Source organism: Phyllostomus discolor, chromosome 6 (genome assembly GCF_004126475.2).
Source record: "Phyllostomus discolor isolate MPI-MPIP mPhyDis1 chromosome 6, mPhyDis1.pri.v3, whole genome shotgun sequence".
Lineage (NCBI taxonomy): Eukaryota > Metazoa > Chordata > Mammalia > Chiroptera > Phyllostomidae > Phyllostomus > Phyllostomus discolor.
Genome location: NC_040908.2, coordinates 137,458,338 through 137,485,414, shown reverse-complemented (window position 1 = coordinate 137,485,414; position 27,077 = coordinate 137,458,338). Strand labels below are relative to the sequence as shown.

The window sequence follows — 27,077 nt, the reverse complement described above, 5'->3', positions numbered from 1 at the left end:
ATAGGAGCAACAATCAAGATAATTTATTAGTTTCAAATGTCCAGGTGGTCACAGGAATACAGCAGGCATTATACAAAACAAATGCAGAACATCAGCTTCTAAATTAAATGCAGATTGGTTGAGGAAGCTTCAACTGTATATCCATGTGACGAAATGTAGTCATGATGCCACTTTTTAAGAAAAATTTTCCTTGATGCCCAAGATTAGGTCAGGTGGCCTTTATAATACCACCTAAGTTGGAAGCTTGAGTTACTAGCAATGCATAGAAATGAGATCTCTAAAGCAGGGTTTCTCAATCCTGGCACTACTGACATTTTGGGCCATATAATACTTTATTGTGGGGCTGTTCTGTCCATTGTAAGATGCTTAGCAGCATCTCTAACTTCACCTACTGGAGGCCAGCAGCACTGTCCTCCTGTCCCCACTCTCTCCTTCCCCCACTGTAACCTCAAATGTTTGCAGACATTTCCTACTGACCAATAACCCCTGGGTGCAACAGTCAGCACCCTCGCTCCATGAGAGCCACCGCTCCAGAGACATCCACAATGTAATTCAGTAAGCACTTTCTCCCATTACAGTGTTATTTGCTGGGGTATTAAAATGTACAGAGCTTAAGATTTTACAGGATGTATCTGATCTTGTCTGATCTCAGAAGATTTTATAGGATGTAAAGTCACCTCTACATATTTCACCATTATATTTACAATAGCCTCAGATATTGAAATTGCAAAGTATTGATGCTGAATTGCAAAGTATTTTTAGAGATTTCCCCAGTCCATCACTTGACACTTTGATCTTCAAATGTGCTGATGCTAAGCACTTTTGAAGGAAGATTTATATGACTAGTTTTATAATATATAATAATATATTGTATTAATATAAAAAGTGATGTATTGTATTAAATATATTATATTAATATATATTAATATAATATATTAATATAATAATGTGTAAGCAACACACATTTATTTGTTTATAAATGCTTAGAACAGTACATAGTTCTAGTACTCAATTAATTTAAAAAAATGATAAAGCAGACCAAAGGGCCAAAAATACTATCTGGGGTAAAAAAAACAGTACTTTGGAATAATAAAGAGGTCAAACTTTATGAAGAATATATAACAAGCCCTGGCCGGCATAGCTCAGTGGATTGAGCGTGGGCTGCGAACCAAAGTGTCGTAGGTTCGATTCCCAGTCAAGGTACATGCCTGGATTGCAGGCCATGACCCCCAGCAACCACACATTGATGTTTCTCTCTCTCTCTCTCTTTCTCTCTCTCTCTCTCCCTCTATCTCTCTCTCTCTCTCTCTCTCCCTCTCTCTCTCTCTCTCTCTCTCTATCTCCCTCCCTTCCCTCTCTAAAAATAAATAAAATCTTAAAAAATAATAATGTAACTAAAAAAAAAGAATACATAACAATCCTAATATGCATGCACCTAAAAATCACATAAAAATACTTGAAGCAAAAACTAATAGAACTGGAAAGGGAAACAATTTCTGAACTATAGGTAGAAACTGCATTATTATTCTTTTAGTACTTAATAAAAAAACAGACTTAAAAAAATAAAGATTTAAAAGATTAAATGGTGCTACCAACTAACTTGACCCAATTGATAATTATATAATACTTCACCCAAGGATAGCAGAATACACATTCATTCTAAATGAATGTGGAACATTCAACTAGACACCATATGCTGAGCCATAAAATAAGTCTGAACAAATTTAATAGAATGATAATGTATACAGCATGGCCTCTGATATCAACCAAATCAAACTAGAAATCAGTAACAGAAAGATATCTAAAAAAATTCTGAACACTTAAAATCAAACAACATGCTTCTAAATAATTTATGCATTGAAGCAGAAATAACTAGGGTAATATTCTGAATTGAATTAAAAAATGTGGGATGCAGTTACAGCAGTAATAAAGGGAAACTGATAGGTTTAAAAGTGGAGAAAGCAAGCTGTAAAAAAATATGTAGAATATGTTTACCTACACTAAATACAAAGGCGGAGTTGTAATCTATTTTCTTGATGCTCTATCCTGCCTAGACCAGCACCTGGCACATAGAAGCCGCACAGTATTTGTTAAATGAATGATTGTGCCAAGAGGTGGGAAGACACATATGCGTACATGTTTATAACAGATTAAAATATTTCAGGAAGGATACACTAGAAACTGGTGACAGATTTTGTTGGTGGATTCAGGGTAAGTCCTAAGTGGTAGGGTAAAGACAAGGGAGGATAAGATCTGTAACTTCTACAAATTATTACTTAGTCAAAAAAGTAATAAATTTTATATGTATACCACAAACACTTGTCAGAGCAGCTCCTTTTTCATTATTATTTCACTTAATCACTATCTTCCATGCAAGAAGAATGAGAATAATGGTAATACCTATCAGATATTAGGCACCTATTACGTGCTTGCTGCTGTCCTGCATGACTACTTCCTTTTCCTCTTCTCACACCTTACAACATGCAGTTCTCACTTTTCAGTGGCATGGACTTATGGAGAACAAAGCTCAGAACAAGAGCTAATTTTCTAACAAGAAAAACTTTTATTACTTTAAAAGTCTTTCCTCCACTAGATGGCACTCTCACTTAATCAACTAAAGACTGACAGTCACACTGACCCTTTTCCCCAAACTGCAGCAAACTGTCCAATCAGCAGCAAGTCTATCAAAAAAAAAAGAAAAAAAGTGTATCATCTTAAGATCTTTCCAAATACACGTGGTCCTTATTCCAGACTCACAGAATCAGTTTCAAGGATGAGGGTAGACGATGAATATGTTTTTTTAAAACAATATGCCTAACCCCCACAGTGGATGAAAAAATCATTAATTATAACTGAATATTCTACTCCTAAAAATACAATTAAATTGCCCTGGCTGGGTGACTAAATTAGTTGGACCGTCATCCCAAACTAAAAGGCTGGGGAAACAACCCCTGGTTGGGGTGCATACTGAGGTTGTGGGCTCGATCCCTGGCTGGGGTGTGCATGGGAGGCAGCCCATCAATGTTTCTCTCTCTCTCCCTCCCTCCCTCCCTCCCTCCCTCCCTCTCTCTCTTTAAAGTCAATAAAAACATATCTTCAGGTGAGGATAAAAAGGAAGTATATTTATTATTCATGAAATGAAAAGAAGCTTCAAGATAGTAACAGCAAGCAAGTAAACAAAGTTTTAAAGAACTAAAGAGAATTCCTAAAAGTAAATTTTAAAAAATTGAAATAAAACCTCAAGGGATGAGTTTAACAAATTATTAGAAATAACTTTACAAAGAATTAGTGAATTGATGGACTGAACTGAAAAAATTATCCAGGGTGCAGCCCAGAAACCAAAACATTAAAAATTATGAAGGAGGTTAAAAGGCATGGAAGATGAAGGAGTCTAATAAATATATAATGGCAATTATTGAGTGATTTATTAAATAAGATACAAAAACTCAAACCATAATGGGAGTTTGATAAATTTGATACATTAAAAATTAAGCATGTCTACTCATCAAATCACACCAAAAAAAAATGAAATGACTAACATAAATGAACTAAGTATCTGTCAAGACAAGTTAGGTTATCCTGAGTCAACAACCCCCAAATTACCACTTCAAACAAACAAAAGACTTATTTCTGGTATTACAGGTTGAGAAGAGGCATTGCTTATTATAACCGCTCAAGGGTCAGACAAGCCATAGGGCCACATTGAACTTCCAAGAGAAGAGAGTTCAATTCTGTTATGTGCCCAGAAACAGAAGAGCAGAAGACATGAGAAGAGCCCTAATAACAGACTGGAAACTAGAGTAAGAAACTCTGTCAGAAAAATAAGAGAAATAAGGTAATTTGGTAACACATATTTTGCTCTCACTAATCATCAGTTCTTTCCATTAAGGGGAAAACTATTTCTGCCAAAAATATACTAATAAAAATAGGACTATAGAAATAGAAATAAAGACATGAAAACAATGCTAATCTTTGTTATCAAAAGAACTTTTTTACAATTAATTTTATATAACTTCCTATAATTTATTTCAATTTTAAATTTTGGTTATTTTTATTGCTTTTTTAAATACAAGAAATGCGACAGTGAAGACACATCTTTTTCTCTAATGGAACAACAGAGATGAGAAATGCAAGGAAAAAAATGGCAGGATGTAGAGTTGGGGAGCACAGTGTTTTGCTGTGCATAATGCACACCCATGTGTTTTATGTGGGTTGTACACAGGATTATTGTACCCATGTTATGTGGCCATTATACCCATGTGTAATGTGCACCCTTATTGTTCCCTCAAAAATTTGGGCAAAGAAGTGCGCATTATACATGGCAAGATGTGTTATGTCTTATATTTCTTTATCTTGAAACACTGGACATAAGCTCATTTCAGAAAATATTTTAAGTAAACAAAACAACACATACTAAATGAACAGTTTTTAATTGTTTTAAATCCTCATGCAAGGACATGCTTAATGATTTTAGAGAGAGGCGAAGGGAGGGACAGAGGGGAAGAAACATCGACGTGAGAAAGAAACACGATCAGTTGTCTCTCGTACGTGTCCTGACTAGGGACCAAGCCTGCCTCTTGGGCATGGGACCTGACCAAGAATCAAACCCGCAACCTTTCAGTTTATGAGACGATGATCCAAACAACTGAGTCACATGGCCAGGGCCATGTACAATTTTATATAGCTTAAAATTTTCAGAGTAATATACATAAAAGAGGAAAAATATACGTTTCAAAAAATCCTTAAATTCAGGTCACAAACATATTTTTGTCAAAGAGAGGAAATGCAAAAATATACCTGTACAAATGAAAATTTGTATTGTTAATTAATCTATACTTTTCCTGACTCTAAGATTACTTCAGTTTATCTAACTTACTAAACTACTTATATAATTATTATTCTATCATTTAAGATACAAAAACAGATCGGGGAAGGCCAACTATTGTCTAACAATTGGCTGAAATGCCTGGCTTCACTGCCAACCAAACTAAAAACAGCAAAAACATTTCAACATCCAACAGTTCAAAATATGACCTATGGCAGCTTCACAGTTAGTTTGTGGACTGTTGATATAGACCAAATCACAAGCCATGTTTTCTGAATGATACAGTCTATAAAATCCTACTTACCAATAGGAAGGAACATTAAATACGAACAAAGGATACCCCATCATTATGGTCATGGGTATGTGCATGCATACACATTGCACAAATACACCAGTGCAGGGGGAAATGGGATGGAAAAAGTTAATTCCTAAGTTTAATGACAAAACCAAGAATATTTGAGTAAAGAAAATTTTAGGTCACTTCTGAAGCAAACCTAGATAGAAAAATTACAAGAGACTTTAGGCAACTTGAATTTATATCATCAGTGACTATGAAACATAAAGTTCACTTAGTATGTGTAATTCTGCTGATGGTCCTAATAACAACAACAAAAAAAATAGGTGAAAAAAACAATCTTCCCTGGCCATTGGTATCATATAATTCCAGGATCACATCTATGTATTTCTAGGAGGTCAAGCTGAAAACATAGATGGAAAACAGCAATACCAAATGAGTCAATCTGGCTTAAATGAACAAGAATTAGGGATACCTACTTTTTTATTAGTCCACCAGAAATAAAAAGCCAAGAAGAACAGCTCCATTGGTAGAGTGAAATGTGAAAAATGGGAACAGATACTCACAGGTATAAATATTAACATCTTGTAGAGATTAAGCTGTTTCTATTTAACTGATCACAATTTTATCAAATGGAAATCCCATTCAATAAAAATGAAAATGTAAAATTAAAGGAAAGTCTAAATCTATAAGTGATAGTTTATTAAACAATAATAACATAAATTATTGGGTTTTAAAAATTACATACTTATCAAAGAACATCTTCCAAAAATAAAGGCCAAGTTCATGAACAACTGTACACAGAAAACATATCTACATTAAGCCATGGAACAGTTAGTGGGCCACAGTAGAAGAAAAGGTGTGTTTCTCTGCAATACCTGATGACTACATTGCTATGCTGGATACCAAGTACATTAAACGTCTGTGTCCAGTTCTACAGGGTATATTCTTCACGTGTCCTTCCCTGTTGAAAATACTTTCAAAAAGAGAAAAAAAATGTATGCTATAGCTTAGAATTGGGTTATTCCAGATTTTTGTATCATTACTGCTATATGTAAAAAAATTCTTTCAAAGATAGAGGATTCTATGCAATGTACTTTAATTTTAAAATGCTGAAATGTGAAACTGTGACTTTATAATAGTTATTTATCACTTGCCCATTATTTCAGGCAAAGTACAAATGTCTGAAAACCGCTGGATATATTTTATAAAGCAAACCTGATCCTTGTTTAATTATGCAATTTGAATTTTTCTGCTTTTCAGCTTCGAAATCCCAGTGGAAGTACCAAAGTTAGGAGGACACCTACATGACTTAGAAGATATTATAAATGATATTGCTGTACCTCAAAGATGACTCAAAACTTTTTAGCCCAAGCCTATTTAAAAGCTTAAATGCAAATTTCATTAGAGAAAAAAAAGGTCATCCAGAATCCCTTGTCTTAGAATAAATTACAGTGTCTAATGTTCTCCCTAATGCATTTAACACAACGGGCTAGACTTAATTCCACTGATGCTTAGAAGGTAGACAGCAAGATAAAGCAAACTCTTAAGTTATACCTTTGTAAAGAGCCTCAGCAATCTGGAGGAAGAGCAAAGTAGGAGGGTTCACAATACTGATATCAAACTATGCTACAAGGCTACTGTAATCAAAACAGTCTGGTACTGGCATAAAAACAGACACAAAGATCAATGGAACAGAACAGAGAGCCCAGAAACAAACCCACATCTCTATGGTCAATTATATTCGACAAAGGGGGCAGGAGCATACAATGGAGTGAAGATAGCCTCTTCAATAAATGGTGTTGGGAGAACTGGATCGGTACATGCAAAAAAATGAAACTAGACCACCAACTTACACCATACACCAGAATAAACACAAAATAATATAAAATATTTTCAACAGCTGCCGAGTAAATGTCTCAAATGTTCTTCCTCCAAAGAACCTTTCTGTAGTCCTAAAAGAGACGCTGGATTTTTAATTATATATAACTAAATTCATACTTTCTCATTCAATTCATAATGGAAATCACAGTGCTGACACAAATTCTTTGATGTGAGAATAATGACATTATGACTAAGAATTGTTAAAAGCCAACCCTAGCATTAAGAAAATCAACACACTGTTTCACATACGAATGAGTAGCAATGACGACTGTTTGTCACTGGCTCCTGACTGAAACTTAACACTACATGAAATCTGAACACTGCAGAAACTTCCTGAAATCCCAGCTATTTTGCTAGAATTGTTACTATGTTTATTCAAAATGTATAATTATAAAGCAAACTATTTTCAGTTTTTTGATAAATTCATTTAATGAAAATATGTATCAAATACAGTTGAAAAAACAAAGCTTAAAACTTTCCAAATGGTTAAAAATTTGTCTATCTAGAAATACTATCCACTTTGTCTTCATCAAATTGGCTTATCAGTAAGTCAAATCAGCTGTCAAATACCATTTGTTTTACTTTACATACATTTTAAAATAAATATGCTACTTATCGATTTCAAAAGTAAATTATAAAGTTACATAGTGTACCTTAATTTTATTATTTTAACAATGCCAATAAATTCTACTTTATGTGATAAAAGACACAACCTGACCTAAAAGATCAAAAAGGGAGGACATTCAGTATGATAGCAATAAAAGCAACATTATAATTTTTTTTTTTAGAGAGAGAGGGGAAGAAAGGGAGAAAGGGAGAGAAACATCAATCAATCCCTGCCTCTCACCCACCGCTAAACGGAGACCGGACCAACAACCCAGGCATGTCCCCTGACTGGCAATTAACCTGCAACCTTCAGGTTTGCAGTTTGCAGGACGACGCCCAATGCACTGAGATGCACCAGCCAGGGCAACATCATGTTAATTTTGACAAAACAGTCCTAATAAGTCCTTACTCGTCTTTGGAGGCTTTTAGGCAAACATAAAAGTTAAGTCTCTAAAATTTAGAAAATAAAAAATAACACAGTAATTCTTTCTTATGACTTTAAAAGTGAAAAAAGTTAATTTACCTTCTTTTTTAAAAGATTATGAATGAGCAGTAAATAAGTGCTATTTCAGAATCAAGTACCATAGAAAAACTATAGCTGTTTTTAAAATAATGTGTCATTCTGCCATTTATTAAATACAATTAAGTGCAGAAAAACTGCTATTGTATTGTTTTTTTCTTAAACCAATAAAAGTAGTTTTTTTAAGCAAAACTTACCATCCATTCTGATATAATAACATCCACTTTCTCTACAGGAAGACGAACTTCTTCAATCTTTCCTTTAATTAGTATGATAGTATCTTCAAGTTTATTTAGTCTGAAAATTATCACAATAAATTAAATTAGTATGTTAAACAGATTCTGAAAACTAGTCAAATTACATAATCTCTTGACAACTGTTCAAATTATTTTGTGGAACTCAAAGTATATTCAAAGTTTATTTATTTCCTGGGCATATAATTACCTTTGGTCACTTCATAAATGTCTAAATTTTGCCCATTTAAAAAATCAGGTCAGTTATAACATTACTGATATTTAAGAAGTCTTTACATGGTCTGGATAAAACCTTGTCAGATTTATGTTATAATGAATATTGTCTATCATACTGTGCCTTTTTCATTTTTTTAATGTTATGTTTTGAAGAGCTGAAGTTTTAAATTTTGATAAAGACCAATTAACACTTTTTTGTGTGTGTGTTCATGCTTTTGGTGACATATTTAAGAAATGCTTTCCTACATCAATATTTTCACCTATGTTTTCTTCTATTTTTTTTTTTTTAGTTTCCATTTGGAGTTAATTTTTCCAATAGAGTATCATGTACATTTTTTTCCTTATGGTGTTGAAAAATTTGTTTGGAAAACTTTTCACAAATTATAGTTTCAACTTTGTTGAAAAATTATCATTAACTTACAGAAGTACTTTGATATCAACTGACCATTTATGCATGGTTTTATTTCTGGACTTTCAATTCTGCCTCAACATTTAGATGTATATCCTACCAATAGAACACTTTCTTAATTGCTCTAACTTTAAATTAAGTCACAAAGTCTGACAGTATCAATCCTTCAACTTTATTCTTCTTTTAAAAAAATCTTGGGTGGAGGGATTGAGCAAAAAGGAAAAAGAACTCATGGACATGGATAACAGTGTGGTTACTGCTGGGGAGAACAGGCTTAAGGGAACCAAATGGTAAGGGCAAAAATACAATAACGATTAAATTGAAAAAACTAAAAATAAAAAGATTTTTAAAAATAAAAAATTCTTTCAACTATTCTAGGTCATTTGGTTCCATATGAGTTTTAAGGTTTGCTGTCACTAATTCTCTGCATAGTTCATGTCTTAGAGACATATTTTGTTAAATTTATCCCTCCCTGTTTGGCAATTCTGGTTGTATTGAAAATGCTGATTTCTAAAAGTTTCAATTTCTAGTTGTTCGTACCTACTAATAGAAATACAACTGATTTTCATATTTTGACCTGGAATCCCATACTATACTGATATCTCCTAAAATTTTGTCTATTTCCCCTGTAACTTCTGTCAGTTTTTGCTTCATGTAGTCTGAAGATTTTACTAATATAGGTATAGTATTATTATATATTCTTGATTATTTGATCTTTAATCATTATAAAATGCCCTTCTTTATTCCTGATAAGTCCTACAATGTTTCCTCTGTTTGATATTTATACAGCTACTTCAACTCTTTCAATGACTGTTGCTTACATAACATCTTTCTCTATTCTTTTACTTTTAACCTATATTATTGTACATTTAAACTGGATTTTTTAACTATATTATATAGTTAGGTCTTACTATATTATGAATATAAACAGCAAATAAACTATAAACAAATTATTACAATAATAAAAGTATGAAGGTGCTGAATACAAAACCAACATATAAAATCAATCATATTTCTATAAAGAACATGAAACAGTTTGACATTGAAAAATTAAAATATATCAAAGTGCATTGTTAATATTTCTATCTTCCTCACAGATAATGCAAGGACATCAAGTCATTTTCAATGGGAAGTTCACCCAGAAAATGAATGTCCCCCAGTAAAGGCTGTGCATAAATCATGGGTCTGCTATTTTAACTATTTTTTTTCCCAGTTTACCTTCTGACCTTGGTCAGTATTTCATTTTCTGTAATAATTTCTGCAGTGAATAAGCCTGTGAAAACCCTAATGACTACTAGGATTTGAACCATCCTCAACAAAGCTCATTAATAATTTCTTAGAAGAAACTTCATCTAATTCCTCTATTTCACACCTTTTTTTTTCAAAAGCCATCTAAACTACTCCCTGTTAGCTGATTTTTGTTTCCTCCCCCTGTCTGTCTTTTCTCTTGCTGATACCCTCTTTCTTTTATATATCAAAAACATCATGCAGTCCCATTTTTGGTAATTGAATAAGAGTCAGACACTGCCTCCTGATTATTCTCTTTGTTATGCAAAGTGTTCAAGAATGAAATGAATGGGTCAAAAAACTATGGTACATTGCATGATGGAATAATATGTAGTAGAAAGAAAGAAGGAGCTCCTACCCTTTGCGACAGCATAGATGGAACTAGAGAGCATTATGCTAGGTGAAATAAGCCAGGCAGTGGAAGACAAATACCGTATGATCTCACCTATAAGTGAAACCTAATCAACAAAACAAACAAGCAAGCAAAATATAACCAGAGACATTGAAATTAAAAACAACCTGACAGTAACCAGAGGGGAGGTGGGAGGGGATAATGGGGGTGGTGGGGAAGAAGGATTTTCAGGAACAACTATGAAGGACACATGGACAAACCAATGGAGGATGGAGTCGGGGGGAGGTGGGGATGGCTGGTGTTGGGAGGAGTGGTAAGGGGAAAATGCAGACAACTATACGTGAACAACAATAAAAAAAAAAGAGTAAGGAGTCCCTGATTTCCTCAACTATCATCATCTTTAACAATAGCATTAAATTACATTATTATAAAATCAATCTAAGGTCACCTGCACTCATAGCAGGTGTGCTGCTTCAGAGGACTATTCTATTTATGGGATGGGGAGAAGGAAGGACAATTACCCTTCTTGGGCTAGGTCTACTGTAGCCCAGCTTTTACTCACTGTAGAAGTTTAGTTGTTACACCATCTGCAAGCATCTAACCACAGCCACTTAGCGATCTATCATCAACGCAAGTAATCCTTTCTACTCAGTTGTGTGTAAAATAAGTGATGTATCCTCCTGATTATTTACCAATACTTATAATGATTCATCAGGTTTTCCTGGTTTCTTCCCATAAAATGTCCTGTCTCTTTCACAAAATACTCTCAGCATACAGGAATCCTGTGCCCTTGTCTTCCATCAATCTGTACTGTCTTTGGTGCAACCCCACAGCCTTAAGTTCATTGCTTTCTAAGTGAATACTTTATCTTCCCAGGCAGCCTTATCAGACTTCCAGTGAGAGGAAAAAAACTGTTTTGAAGTCTTTTCTCTTGCCACCCTCTCCTCTCTGAAAGGACTGGAATTTAGAAACACTAGTAACGGCCAGAGAATGGAATTTTTCATTGTCTTTCTCTCTATCCACTACTCCCTATTAAGCCAGCAGCCAACTTTTCTGAGTTTAAGTTTTGCCATTTAATACCAAAAATGTGTAAGCATCTAACCAAAGATTAGATCCTCCTCATATTCTTTACTGTATTTTTCCATTACCATTTATCCCCCTTATATCACCCTTCCCCCCAATCGCCACACTGTTATCCACGTCCACGAGTCCTTTATTCTTTTTGTGCAATCCCTCCATCCCCTACCCCCACCACCCCAAGCTGTCAGCCTGCTCTCATCTATGAACCTGTATTTTGTCTGTTAGTCCAGTTTGTTCATTAGATTCCACATATGAGTGAAATCGGATGGTATTAGTCTTTCTCTGGCTGATTTCACTTAGCATAATGTTCTCCAGGTCCACCCATGCTGTCACAAAGTTTACAGCCAAGTAGTCTTCCACTGTGTAAATGTTCCATAGTGTTTACCATGCATGTATTGATGACCACTTGGGCTGCTTCCATATCTTGGCAATTGTAAATAACACTGCAATGAACAAGGGGTGTTTATGTTCTTTCAAATTAGTGTTTTGGGTTTCTTTGGATGAATTCCCAGAAGTGGTCATAAGAAGTGGTCATAACGCAGTTTGATTTTTAATTTCTTCAGGTATCTCCATACTGCTTTCCACATTGGCTGCCATAATCTGCATTCCTACCAACAGTGCAAAAGGGTTCCCCATTCTCCCCATCCTCATCAGCACTTGTTGATTTACTCAAGATATCCATTCTGACAGGTGTGAGGTGGTATCTCATTGTGGTTTTAATTTGCATTCTCTGATGATTAGTATTGTTGAGCATCTTTTCATATATCTATTGACCATCTGTATGACTTCTTTGGGGAAGTGTCTATTCAGGTCCTTTGCCCATTTTTAAATTGGATTGTATAGTTTTTTGGTGTTGGGTTTTATAAGTTCTTTATAAATTTGGGATATTACCTGCTTATCGCATGTATCAGGAATATGTTCTCCCATTCATTGAGTTGTCCTATTTTTTGTCCCCTCCCCTTTCTGGCCAAAATGTGCCTTAGCTTTTGTGACTCACAGATCTGTACAGGAGTCCTCCAAATAGTACCATTCTGAGCTAACATACTTTCAAATCAGACTCCACACAAACCTGATTACCCAGAATTACCCACTATTAAGCTTCATTAATAATTTCAAAGACACAGGCAATTAAGAAAGCTGGAAGAAATAGAGATCAATCTGGTACACACAGAGGGGCTCCTTACCATGTGAGTTAATAACCCATGCACCTTTACTTACAGATCTTGTCTACTCCAGACCAGAAAGTGCATGTCTGATACAGGGAAGGGAAGACCAAAGCAGCGGCCTTTAATGTCCCAGACTTCTCCCGGATTTGTCTGCCCATGTATGCCCATATTTTAAAAATTATTTGTAAAACCTGACACTGGATACAATCTGTGTTTCGAGTGTCACAGATTTGACAATCTGGTCCTTTGTATCCACTCACCCACCTATTTATCCATTCTCTTTTATTCCTTCTGATTTCCTTGACCACCTATGGTCATTTTCCTTCTTCCTGAACTAATTTTTTAGCATTTCCTTTATTGTGCATTTATAGCTGTAGCCAAATGAAATAGTGTTTGTTAGTTCTAAAATATATTTTGACTTCATTCTTAGAGGTATCTGTCTTTGCATATGGAATTTTTGGTTGGCAGTGATACTGCTGTAGTATAGGAGTCACTAAACATTAGCCATGGACCAGCCACCTGATTTTGTAAATAAAAGCTGGGACACAGCAATGCCCTTTTGTTTACATGTTGCCTATTGCTGCTTTCATACAATAGTGATAGAATAGTTGTAACAAAAAAAAAAAAAGAATAGTTGTAACAGAAACAAAATAACTACCTTATTTTGCCATGTATAATGCACACTTTTTTGCCCAAATTTTTGAGGGAAAAATAAGGATATGCATTATACATGGGTAGTACCTGAAATACCTTGTGCCCCCATTCTTGTATTCTGTAATTATTTGATACATATTTCTTATACAATAATATGTTCAAAAATAAATGCTAAAATTCCTTTATAATAGAAAAAACAAGTACCCAACTATATATAAGTAAACAATTGAATTAAAAATTAAAACAAAGCCCTGGCTAGCATAGCTCAGTGGATTGAGTGTGGGCTGCGAACCAGGCATCACAGGTTTGATTCCCAGTCAGGGCACATGCCTGGGTTGCAGGCCATGGCCCCCAGCAACTGCACATTGATGTTTCTCTCTCTCTCTTTCTCCCCCCCTTCCCTCTCTTAACTAATACAAGGTTAGTTAACTATGTGAAAATCAAGGAGAAAAATCAATTGAGATCATCTCAATAGATTCAGAGAAGAAATTTGATAAAACTTTGTATCCATTCAATATATCTATGTGTTAAAATGAGAGCTAAAAAGTTATCCCAGCTTTGTATTCCTGGGACAAACCTTACCTTCCAATGCATTGCTCAATTAGTTTTCTGATATTTTATTATGGTTTTTGCATATATGTCCATAGGTGAGTGGCCAGTAATTTTCTATTCTATTGCCTCAGGAGAGTTTTGGTATAAAGGTTAATCTGGCCTCATACACGGATGCTCTGTTCTTCACAAAGATGACAATGCAAAGTATAGAGGAAAGAATGGTCACTACAATAAATGAGACTGGGATGACTAGATAATTTTAAAAGATTACAAAAAAAATAAAATAAAACCAGACCACTACTTCCTACCATTGACAAAGAACAATGCCCAGTAGATTACAGATCTAAATGTAAAACTATAAAGCATTTACAAGAAAATACAAATATCTCCATAAGGTTTCTTACTCAACTTACAAATAGCAGCAACCATAAACAAGAATGCTGCTATGTGAAAATTGAGAATTTCGTTATATCAAAGAACACTACAAAGACAGTGAAAAGGCAAGCAGGAGAGAAGACTTTTATATTACATAAAACCTATAAACAACTAAAATCTAAAAAATATAAAGACTGCCTACAAATAAATGAGAACCAACTGAATGGAAACCTGAGCAAAAGATGTAAACAGATATTTCACAGAAGTGGATTGAGTGTGGGCTGCGAACCAGGCATCACAGGTTCGATTCCCAGTCAGGGCACATGCCTAGGTTGCAGGCCATGGCCCCCAGCAACTGCACATTGATGTTTCTTCTCTCTCTCTCTTTCTCTTTCTCCCTCCCTTCCCTCTCTAAAAATAAATAAATAAAATCTTTTTAAAAAAAAAAAAGAAATACAAATGGCCAACAATTATATGACAAGATGCTCAGCTTCATTAACAATCACAAAAATCCATATTTAAATTGCAATGAGATACTGCTATACAACAACTGAAAATTAAAAAAAAACAACAACAAAAAACAATACCCACCAGAACTGTGACATACTATTGGTGGGAACGTAAATTGGTATACTCACTTTGGAAAATAATCTGGCAAATTGAACTAATAAGCAAAGTAGAGACAGACTCGTAGCTAGAGAGCAGGATGACAATTATGGGAGGGGAGAAGTTAGGGGGTGGAGGGATTGAACAAATGGAAAAAGGACTCATGGACATGGACAACAGTGTGGTAACTGTGGGGGGGGTATGAGAGAGGTATAATGGTGATGGGAAAAATATAATAAAAAATAAATAAATTCAAATGCCCCCCAAAAGAAAATATTTTGGCAATAACTAGGAAATGTGAAGGTAGGTACACCATAAGGCCTGCATATATCCCAATATACCACATATACCTGTGTGTGTATGTATGCATGGGGCATACATACAAAAAATTACTAACAAAATTAGGAACAATAGCCTTAAACTAGAGAACACAAAATGTCCATCAAAAATAGAAAATTGCAACATATTCATCAATGGCCTTGTATAGAACAATAAACGTGAATAAACTACGGCTATACACAACATGAACATGAAAAATAATGTTGAGCAAAGTAAGCTAGATGAAAGGGATGCATAATACATAATCTTATTTATTAAAATATCAAAACTGAGTAAACTAAATGATCTTAAATGGATGCCCATCTAAGGGGTTAAAATATAAAGCAAAGGAAGTAGGTGGTCACCATGAAAATCAGGATGCTAGCTAATTAGGCAGGGAGAGCATCCCACTGAGAAAGGGGAAAGGGGGGTGAGTGGGACTCTAAAGTACTGGAAATGTTCTATTTCTTGTTAGTTATGCATATTATAATATAATGTTTCATGTACTTTTTAATAAGTATACAATATTTTCCAACAAAAGTTAAAAAAGGAAAGGATGCTTATATCATATTTGAGTTTTTTCAAGGAGATATTTAATGCAATTCTTTCTGGTGAAATTGGTGTAACTGCTTACCACTGATTGAAATATTTACAAAGGCTTTAACAGTTACAAAAACCTCAAAGAAAATAAAAAGCAAGCTTTTTACAAAAGCAAAACATTCCCATTACCTAGAATTATCTTCAGAATGCTTATGCTGAAACAAGATGTGTTCTGTAAAAGGCCATCTGCTCAGGCTGTTTATTGTCTGCTACAAGTCATAATCCTATTTGCATCAGTAATTACTTTACTGGTTCAAATATAAATATAGCAGAAAAATCAAGATTTCAAATAATATACAGAAAAAAGTGACAAAGGCCGTAATTCCCAGTAATTCTGTATTAAAACAGCTCAACGCAGGTATCATTCACATAGATAACCTCTTTCATGGAACTGTTCACCTTAATCTCCACCTGATATCTCAGTCATGATAATACTATAGATTTTACTTACTGTTCTCAAGTGGCTACTCACTAAAACTTACTTTAGCATAAGAGCATTCTAAGTGAATTCTATCTCTGGAAACACCTGCTCAAAAACTACCACAGCTTTAATCTACAGAAGCAAGAGATTGCAATAAAAAAAGTATTTTAAGTAAACCTCTTAAATAATCCAACAGGCACTGAATTATCAAACCAACACTTTCCTATCTCATACCAAAATCATAGTTAACTTATAGTTCTTCCTTATCCTCTGTGTTCTTAACACAAAAATGTCTCCCCCTTCTTCTCTTTCTTTTTTTTTATTTAAAAGTGAGGAGAACTTGGTAGGGACATCAATTTGGCTGCATTAGAAATAATGAATGATAGAAAACTGTGGGAGGCAAAGACAAAGAACAAATAACTGAGCCAATTACATGCAGATGCATTAAGTTATGTGAGGAATGTTAAGAATGTGAATTAAAGCAGTCACATAGTTACTGGATAATGATGCTATTCTACAAACCCAAAGCTGTGGACCAAGATAACAAGGATGACAGCATATTTAAAGTAAACACAGATTCCTGACAAGCACCTGGTGTCTGAAATGGATTTGCACCACAACTGGCCACAAAGCAGATATGTACTACCTATGTGACCAGCTCTCAGAGAACTGTGATCTCTAAGACTCAAGCCAACTTCCTTGGGTAGAGTCATCTCACGTGTATCTCTGAGGTTCACAGGGGGGAGAAAAGTACATCTGCTGTGACTCTTTCAGAGAAAGAGGGATTCCTTGGGAGTCTGTGCATGACTTCTTTACCAGTGTGTGTCTTTTTCTTGCTCCTCCTGGACTGTATCCTTTGCTGTAATAAACATGAGCTGTGCATACAACTTTTACTGAGTCTTCTAGTGAACACTGAATTGGTAAGGTAGTCAAGAGAACCTTCAGACAGTGCCAGTGAATGAAAAGGAAATTAAGGAGCTGGCAGGGTGGGAGAAGAAATGAATTTAGTTTCCTTGTAAGGTGTCTTGATCACATTCATTAGAATTCTATGCCTTCTGAGTAGCAAAATATTTTTTTACCACTTTAGTTTCAACAGTGGTTCAAAATTCGCTGCAGCTTTAGCTCGCTCACTATTCTATGTAACTTCTATTAAATTTAGGAAAAAATATAAAGGAACACCTCTTACTTCAAGAATTTATCTCATGTATTTTGTGATCTTGTTCCAAATCTCATGTGTGTATGTAAATATATAAACACATATATGTGTGTTTTTATATATTACCACTACTATTTAAATCATTATGTTGTTACTTTATTCTTCTCAAAAAAACTTTACTCACCATCTAGCACATATATGAATTTGCAAGGTGTTAGGGATAAAAAAAAAATTAAGAAAATAAAGCTCCTGTCCTAGAAACTAGAGAAGGACACTTACATGAACATAACATCAAAATCTTCTCTAGGCATTTCTGAATGTTTCATTTCTAACAGTATTATAGACACGGGCTTTATGAAACATTGCATCTTTAATGTGACACTGAGATTGGAAATACTGCCTGCACGATGGCTATATGATGGATCAACCTTCTCATGAAAACTCCTCTGCAATAGCATTCCAAAGTCTGAGTAATGAGTTGTCTCACGACCGAGTCAGTGAGAAACAAAAGGCAACCAAGGTAGTAATAAAAATATTACCAGAAGCTACCTCTGCTTCCTGAGCATGAAAGCATAAAATTGTCTGGCAATTGAATAGCTTTGCTATCCTTAGGTAAGTTTACGTTTCTGAAATGATCACTCATTGCAGAGTTCGAAGTATGGCAGCAAGAATAAGAAACAATTTCTCATTTCTTCTCTGTATCACATTGAGTTCTATTTGGCCCTGTCAGGGGTGTCCAATATTTTGGCATCTCTAGGCCACAATGGAAGAAGAGTTGTCCTGGGCCCCACATTAAACACATTGTGACACATAATCACAAAAAAAATCTCAGAATGTTTTAAGTAAATTTATAATTTTATGTTGGGCTGCATTCACAGCCATCCTGGGCTACATGCAGCCCACGGGCCACAGGTGGACACCCCAAGAAAAGCAAACTATTGAATGCAACCAATGCATGCCCTCTAGGTATGTATTGTATCTAGTCAAGTGGTGATACAGCATAGTCAACTGACTGTAAGAACAGACTGTGGAGTCAGGCTGCCAGGATCTAATCCTGGCTCCACTACAAACGAGGAGAGTTACTTCTGTGAAACAAAATGAAACAAAATATAAAATAAAATGAGTGTTATCACTATTCTTTCCCTTTTCTTCCATAAAAGAATTAAAATGAGAGCACATCTAGTCTTGCCTTGCAGAAATCTAAAATGACAGATTAATACATAAATGGACATGGTCTTTCATGATATGAAAATTTCTAATAGAAATTCTTATCATAATCTTACTATCAGCATTAAATTTTTATAATCTTCTAACACATTCTTTTCTTTCGGATATGGTACTCCTATTTGTCTGGATGGCAATGCACAAGCAAGTGAGGATGCTCTTTATGGACCCACCAAATTATATTGTAATGATACTGAAAGAACTAGAAAAAAATTTTACTAGATTATGGAATTGCATACATATATATATATGCTACATATATACATATTCTCCAGTATGAAAATAATAACCACAAATCTGTATCTATGAAAAATCTAAGCAAGATTTTTCAAGATCAAAGTAATTTTTTTTCATTAGCATTAATTTGATACTGGTTAATTAACAGCAATAGTACCTAACTTTTTTTTCTTTTAATCCTCACCCGAGGACACATTTATTAATCTTAGGAAGAAAGAGAGAGAGAAAAACATCAATGTGAGAGAGAAATATTGACTGGTTGCCTCCTGTATGCACCCCAACCAGGTATCGAACCCACAACCTAGGTACTAGTCCTGACCAGGAAATGAATCCACAACCTTTCGGTGTATGGGATGACACTCCAGCCAATGGAGGCACAATAGCCAGAACTAGCTACTAACTTATGAATACCTACTACATGCCAGGAAGTATACCAAAAATTGGTATTTTATTTGTACCTTATTTACCTTGCTTACACCCAGAGGAAGTCGTCATTGTTATTTTCATTTTGACAGCGTAATGATTAAGGTTTCAAAAAGGTTAGCTATAATTTAATCAGAGTTCAAATAACTGGTAAGGGGTAGAATGAGGACTTGAACCCAAGCCTAATTCAAACCTTGTGCTCTTAACCCCAAATTTATACTTTTTATTATGCTCTAAAAATCTAAAAATTTAAACATTTTACATAATCATATTTAAATTTTATACTACCTAGAAAAGATAAATGTTAATCAATTTTAAGAACAACATAAGTATCAGTGGGAAGATCATTTAAATGTTATCACCACAAAAAAGAAATGGTACTTATGTGACACAATGGAGGTATTAGACAATGCTATGGTGGGAATCATTTTGCAAAATATAAATGTATCAAAGCAACACTACACTTCAAATTTACACAGTGCTGTGTGTCAATTCTCGATAAAGCTGAGAGGTATGGGGGGGAGAGTGGCTAAGATGCCTCCTATTATTATTTATTCTGGCCATTACTCCTAAGTTCCAAATGTAAGGTGCTTTTGTTATGTACACAGCTAGAGAAATTTGGTTCTATAAGCTGTAGTTCAAATAAAGGCCTTTTTCCCAGGATATACACCAACCATGAAATCAATCACCTAACTTACATCCGCAAAGAAAGGAGGTATTTTTAGAGAATAAAATTAAGTTTTAGGGGATAGACTAAATCCACTCTGCCTTATTTGCAGCCATTTTGGAATTTATTTATTTTAATTTGAAGGAGGCTAATATTGTCAAAAAAGAAAAAAGGAGGTAAACCTTTAGTCTTTGGTCTAATTGCTGTTTGCTAAAGGAAATATTATTGATATAAATATTTAGTTCTGTAGGGAGTCCTCTAACAATATTACCTTGTATGTCAATGATTTCTAATTTTATACAATTAGCATACTTATAATCATAATTAGAAAGACAGTGAAAATTATAGAAAAATAACTTTAGTCAACAAGAACTGTGAAAAGATTATTCATAGAGCAATTATGTCTAGCTCAATCCAACTTAAAATTTTATTATTTTGGAATACATTTTTCCGGAAAGACAAATCTCTTGAGTCAGCATTAGATAGCTATTAAAGACAAGAAAACCTGTTAATCGTTAAACTTAAAAATAATCTTAAATCAAGCCTTAAAGTGCATCTACCTTATGATATCCATCGCCTGGTAAAGGATTTCAGATTGATCAACTCCAAGAACCTTCTTCGCCCCAGCTTTAGCAGCAAACATAGAGAGAATTCCAGTTCCACAACCAACATCCAAAACTACCTGGTATAATTTAAAAATATATATGTTATTGAAAAGGTCTAATATTTTAAAACCTTTACCAAGTAGGTAATTACATCTATTTGGGGAAACTGCAGATATCATTACAATAGGTTGTTTTAAGTTCATAACAGTGTATTTGGCCATAACCTGTTGCAATAAGACACTACAACATAAATTTAAGAGATGTTTTATAAGAAATAAGCAACTTCCATAGACACTTAATAGGAAAGTAGTTTAATTTCCTTACTGTATGCATGTGCTAATTTAGGTTCAGTAATCCTAAATTCTAACAGAAATAAACAATCTCAAGTTTGAATGGCAGGAATTAACTTAAACAGAATAATCTGATTCAATACAATTTTAAAAAATGGTTATGAAGGAATCATGGATATAGAACACCATCACATTCCCTCCATTTCCAAAATTAAACATTTGCCCTGGCTAGTTTGGTTCAGTTAATTCAGCACTGGCCTGCGAACCAAAAGGTCGCCGGGTTTTATTCCCAGTCAGAGCACATGCCTGGGTTTGGGGCGCCAGCTCCTCAGTTAGGGGCGTGCATGCAAGAGGCAAATGATCGATGTATATCTCACACATTGACATTTCTCTCCCTCCCTTTATCCCTCCCTTCCTCTTTGAAAATAAATAAAATCTTTTTAAAAATACAAAATTAAACATTCAACTTGCTATAATAATATAGGTACAATAAAAACAAGTTGACTTCTAAAATTCAGTAACTTCACAATTTGAATTTTAAAAATGATACTCATTATCATTGGTGAAAGTAATAAAAAAAATGTTATACATATATTGGGTTAGCCAAAAAGTCTGTTTAGTTTTTTTCCATAAAATAAAAGACACATTTTTTCATTTTCACCAATAACTTTGTTGATCTGGGTATTTTCAGCATGTCGGCTACCTTGAGCATAACATTGCTATAACGTTGGTATAACGTTGATTGTTCTCAATTGATGTCACAATTTGATTGCTGTCAACTTTAACTGGTCTACCGGTCTGTGGAGCATCGTCTAGTGAGAAACCTTTATCACAAAACTTTGCAAACCACTTTTGACACATTCGATCAGTCCAGCACCTTTTCTATACACTGTGTGTCTTTTTTGTGTGTGTTTCAGTTGTGTTTTTACTTTTCTTGAAATAATAAAGCACAATATGCTGAAAATGCTGCATATCTTCTTGCTTTTTCAATATTAAAATGGCTACACAAAAATTCACCAGTTTTGATAAGTTTTTTAAAATGCACACTAATATGACAGCTGTCACAATACAATCTAACCAAATTGTTTCAAATGAAGTTAAAGACAACTAAATGCTACTAGAGCCATCTTATGGAAAAAACAAATGAACTTTTTGGCCAACCCAGTACAATGCAATATATGTTTTTCCTTTCCCTTTTCACAAATGAAAGCATATTTTACTCACTGTATTACACATTGCTTTTTTTATTTAAAAATAGAGATTTTCCGTATCAGTTCATAGATAGGATTGCATATCATGGCTGTACCATAATCTACCGGTCCAGTTCTCTATCAATGGGCATTTGAATAGTTTTTTAAATTTTACTATGACAATACTGTAAATAACCTCATATCTAACCCCATTCACACAGGAGTAAATCTACAGAATATATTCCTAAAGTGAAAACACTGTGAAAATATTCCGTCTGAAAGCATATACATATTTATAACCCTGCTAGACATAACCAAACTACCCCTCTGGGCCAATTCTACTCAGAAAGACTCCACCAGCAAAGTCTAAGTGCAGATTTCCTCATAGATGAGACTAGCCCATGGAGCAGATAAACTTTTGAATTTCTGCCAATCGGGCAAAAGCAAAATAATGATATATCAGTCTACTTTTAACACACATCCCTATTATCACAGGTTTAACATCATTCCATATGTTATAAAGGTGTCCTTAGTTCTTTTTTATGTGAACTAGCTATTTATATCCTTTTTCCTCGGACTAGTCCTTTCCTTATCAATTTTCTAATTAAATTTTTCTTATCAAATCTTACCAAATAAGAGTTCTCCATAAATCAGGGAGACTGTAACTCTATAATATGGCTTGCAATGTTTTTTTCTCAGCATATATTTGTCTTTTGTTTCTGCTTACATTGATTTTTGCTATGCAGAAATTTTTTCTTAACAGTCAAACTTATTAATCTTTTCTTTCATGGCGTCTGGATTTAATCATAATTAGAATGACCTTGACCATGTTCTCTCCTATTTCAGTCTTACACATTTCCCTCTAGTACATTTGGGGTTTCATTAATACAGTTTTCTTTCCTATCATGGCAGACACTAAGGGCGTGGTTCCAAATTTACTTCTGTTTAGATGGTTAACCAATTGTCCCAACACATTATTTAAAAGCCTGTGTTTCCCCCACTGACTTGATATAGGACTGCTCTGGTCATAATGTTTGTGTCTTCCCTCCCCTCAAAACTTTGTATGTTGACATCCTAACCCCCAAGGTGACAGTACTGGAAGCTGGGCCTTGAGGCCACATCCTGAGGACAGTGCCCTCACAAATGGGATTAGCACTAACACCATCCGGGCTATAACCTTTTCACCCAGGTAGTCCACTGCTAGAAACTTACCTTATTATTGTACTCTCCTGCATATAAAAATATTTTAATATTTTATATTTTATATGCAGCATTGTTTCTAATATAACAAATTAAAGTAACTTATGGACATTCTTATATTGGATATATGAGGCATTAAAGAATGTTAATAAAGAATTCTAAGAAAAATTACTGAGTAATGAAAGCTTAGTACAATGGATATGTGTCATAAACTGCAATTAGAGTACATATTCTTTTGCAAGACTATCATACAAACATATAATTTATATATATATATATATATATATATATAATTCTTATTTAATCCTCACCTTGCAAATGAGGAAAGTGAGCTTCAGAGAGGGAAAGTAACAGGTCCAGAATCATAGAGCTAGTAATTTGCAAAGCTAGCATTCAAACATAGGTCAACTGCTTCTAAAGCCTATTTTAAATTATATTTTTAGTTGTACCAATGATTTATTACATCTAGCTCAGAATTAGGTGAGGAAATAAACTAAAAGTGGATAGACTCAAGGGACTCAAGGAGGTACAAATCATAACAGAATAAACCAACACATAAAATCATAAAGAAACTGAATTTACTTTTTCTAAGAAAAAGAAAAAAGTGTATTTTAACTATAGTTAATAGTCAAAAGGCATAAAAAAGGCACCTTACTGTGAATTTCTTCAATGGACCACAAATGGAGATTAATTAAGAGTGGGTGATAACACAATTAAATGCCACTCAAAGTTAAATTTAATCTGAGAAACCATATGGCCTCCACAGGAGCTGTGCGAGTTGAAACAATATTGAGAAAGGAATGAAGGAAAGGGTGGCAGGGAAGGAGGGATGGACAGAGGGGGGAAGGAAAGGAGAAAGGAACACATTTTTACATATAGGCATCTTTGAGAAAAATAAATCTCTTCTTGCACTACATAGTATGATATAGAAGCTAGTGTTGATATAATAAAGTTTGTCTACCTAATGCAGACAAAAGCAAACAAAAACAATGGTAATAAAACTTAGGAAAGCATTATTTCATACATTTTAGAAAGAAATATATATTTAAATAATCTTGTCAATATAGTCTACAATTTTATGAACAGAAATTATATGACCTATATATAAATATAAAACAGTGTGACTTAAAATGTAGCTAATGGATTCCACCCTAATCACTCATTCTATTTCAGCATAATCGTGTTTAAAGTGAAATGGCACAGGGTTAAGGGCACTAGACTAGGAGGAAAACCCCCTAGGTCTGTTCATTTTTAATGGCCTGTTTTAGGGCAAGTCAATTACCCTATTGGTTTCAAGTTTCCTCATGTGTAAAATGGAAATAAACACTTGCCTATACCTAGTTACAGGAATACTGTATAGCAACAGTGAGACATGTTTGAAAGCAATCTATAGATTATCAAATACTATTTAAATATATGGTAGTATGTTTTCTAAATCTGTACCCATAGTGAAATAAACTATTCCAAATCATTTAAAAATATAAAAGCTCTAGATTACTTAATATTTTTAATTACAGAGAATTATATTTTGAATATGCTTTAAAGAGTTAGAAATTGAAACATGTCATATTTTATATTATACTATATTTTTGAGAAACCATAAATGCCAAGCAAAAAATGAAACAATATAGCCCCAACTTACTAATAAGCCCTTTACTGACTTTGGCAGATTTAACACCTTCAGTAAGAGCAGTAAAGAGAATGCAAAATAATTATAAAGATTCTATGTTTTTCACGGTCATGCATTTTGTCTGAAAATGTAAAATATAACATATACAACATTTCTATAATACTATTACAAAAAAAGAAAACAAGAAGCAGAAGCTGACTGTGTATAAAGTTTATGACCCCAGTAAGATGTGCTCCATATACCAAGAAATATTCTAATTACTTAATTTCTCAGTAATTAACATTACGATTACCCACACCTGTGCTGTTTCAGTATTTTTCAGATATTATAAGACAAAATCTACCCAGGAGCACAGTGGAAAAGAAACTTCTAACTTACTTTCACTTGAATTCTCATGTTATGCATATCAAAAAGCATAAAGAAAAGAGAACTCAAAGACAATGATAGTGTTTTTATAATAACAAAAATCATAAAATTTTGAAGTACCTAGGAATGCATTTAACCAAGGAGGTAAAAAAACCCTGTACTCAGAAAACTATAGAACACTGAAAAGGAAATTAAGGAAGATACAAATAAATGGAAGCATATACCATGTCCATGGATTGGAAGAAATAAACATCATTAAAATGTCCACGCTATCCAAAGCAATCTATAGATTCAATGCAATTCCTATTAAAATACCAATGGCATATTTTAGAGATCTAAAACAAACATTTCAAAAATTTGTATGGAACCAAAAAAGATGCCAAACAGCCTCAGCAATCTTGAGGGAGAAGAACAAAGCAGGAGGGATCACAATACCTGGTATCAGCTCTACTACAAGGCTACTGTAATCCAAACAGGTGGTACTGGCGTAAGAACAGACACATAGATCATTGGAACAGGACAGAGAGCCCAGAAATAAACCCAAATCTTATGGTCAATTAATATTTGACAAAAAGGGCATGAGCATGCAATGGAGTAAAATACCCTCTTTAACGAATGGTGTTGGGAGAACTGGATTGGTACATGCAGAAAAACAAAGCTAGACCACCACCTTACACCATACACCAGAATAAACTCAAAATGGATAAATGACTGAAACATAAGTTGTGACACTGTAAGTCCTAAAGGAAAACATAGGCAGGAAAATTTCGGATATCCCACAAAGCAATATATCCTAGGGCAAGGGAAATAAAGGAAAAAACAAACTAATGGGACTAATTTGATGGGACTACATCAAATTACAAAGTTTCTGCAAAGCTAAAGAAACGATCATCAAAATGAAAAGGGAACTGACCATAAGGGAGAACCTATATGCCAATGATACCTTGCAAAGGGGTTTGATCTTCAAAATATATAAAGAACTCATACAACTCAACACCAACTCCATATCTATTATTCTGTTCTTGTTCTGGTTGTTTGCTTAGTTTGTTATTTGAATTCAATTATTGACAGTTATGAATTTACTGCCATTTTAACATTCATCAATATGATCTTCTTTTTCTTATGCAATTCCCTTTAGCATTTCATAAAATAATGGCTTGATGATAGTGAACTCCATTAGCTTTACCTTGTCTGGGAAGCACTTTATCTGCCTTCAATTCTAAATGACAGCTTTGCTGGATACAGTAATCTAGGTTGCAGGTCCTTGCTTTTCATCACTCCGAATACTTCTTGTCAGCCCGTTCTAGCCTGCAAAGTTTCTTTTGAGAAATCAGCTGCTAGTCTTATGGACACTCTCCTGTAGGTAATTGTCTGCTTTTCTCTAGCTACTTTTAAGATTCTCTCTTTATTTTAACCTTTGGCATTTCAGTTATGTGTCTTGGTGTGTTCCTGTTTGGGTCCAACTTGTTTGGGATTCTCTGTGCCCCTGGACTTCGATGTGTATTTCCTTTACCGAATTAGGGAAGTTTTCTTCCATTATTTTTCCAAATAAGATTTCAATTTCTTGTTATTCCTCTTCTCCTTATGGCACCTCTATGATTCGAATGTTGGTATGTTTAAAGTTGTCCTAGAGGTTCCTAAGCCTATCCTCATTTTTTTCTTCCTGCTA

At 34.2% G+C, this 27,077-nt stretch overlaps 1 protein-coding gene across 3 annotated transcripts in view; it reads right to left on the bottom strand.

Annotated features, from left to right (window-relative positions):
• The window catches only part of PRMT3 (protein arginine methyltransferase 3), a 108,726-nt gene that overhangs the window by 67,762 nt on the left and 13,887 nt on the right, over positions 1-27,077 (bottom strand). For all 3 annotated transcript variants that reach the window (XM_028517211.2, XM_028517213.2, XM_036029143.1), the window contains 2 exons: positions 20,688-20,809; positions 8,328-8,427 (listed from right to left, as the gene is read on the bottom strand). In XM_028517211.2, the coding sequence (XP_028373012.1) occupies positions 8,328-8,427; positions 20,688-20,809 (222 nt within the window). The remainder of the gene's footprint in view (positions 1-8,327; positions 8,428-20,687; positions 20,810-27,077) is intronic.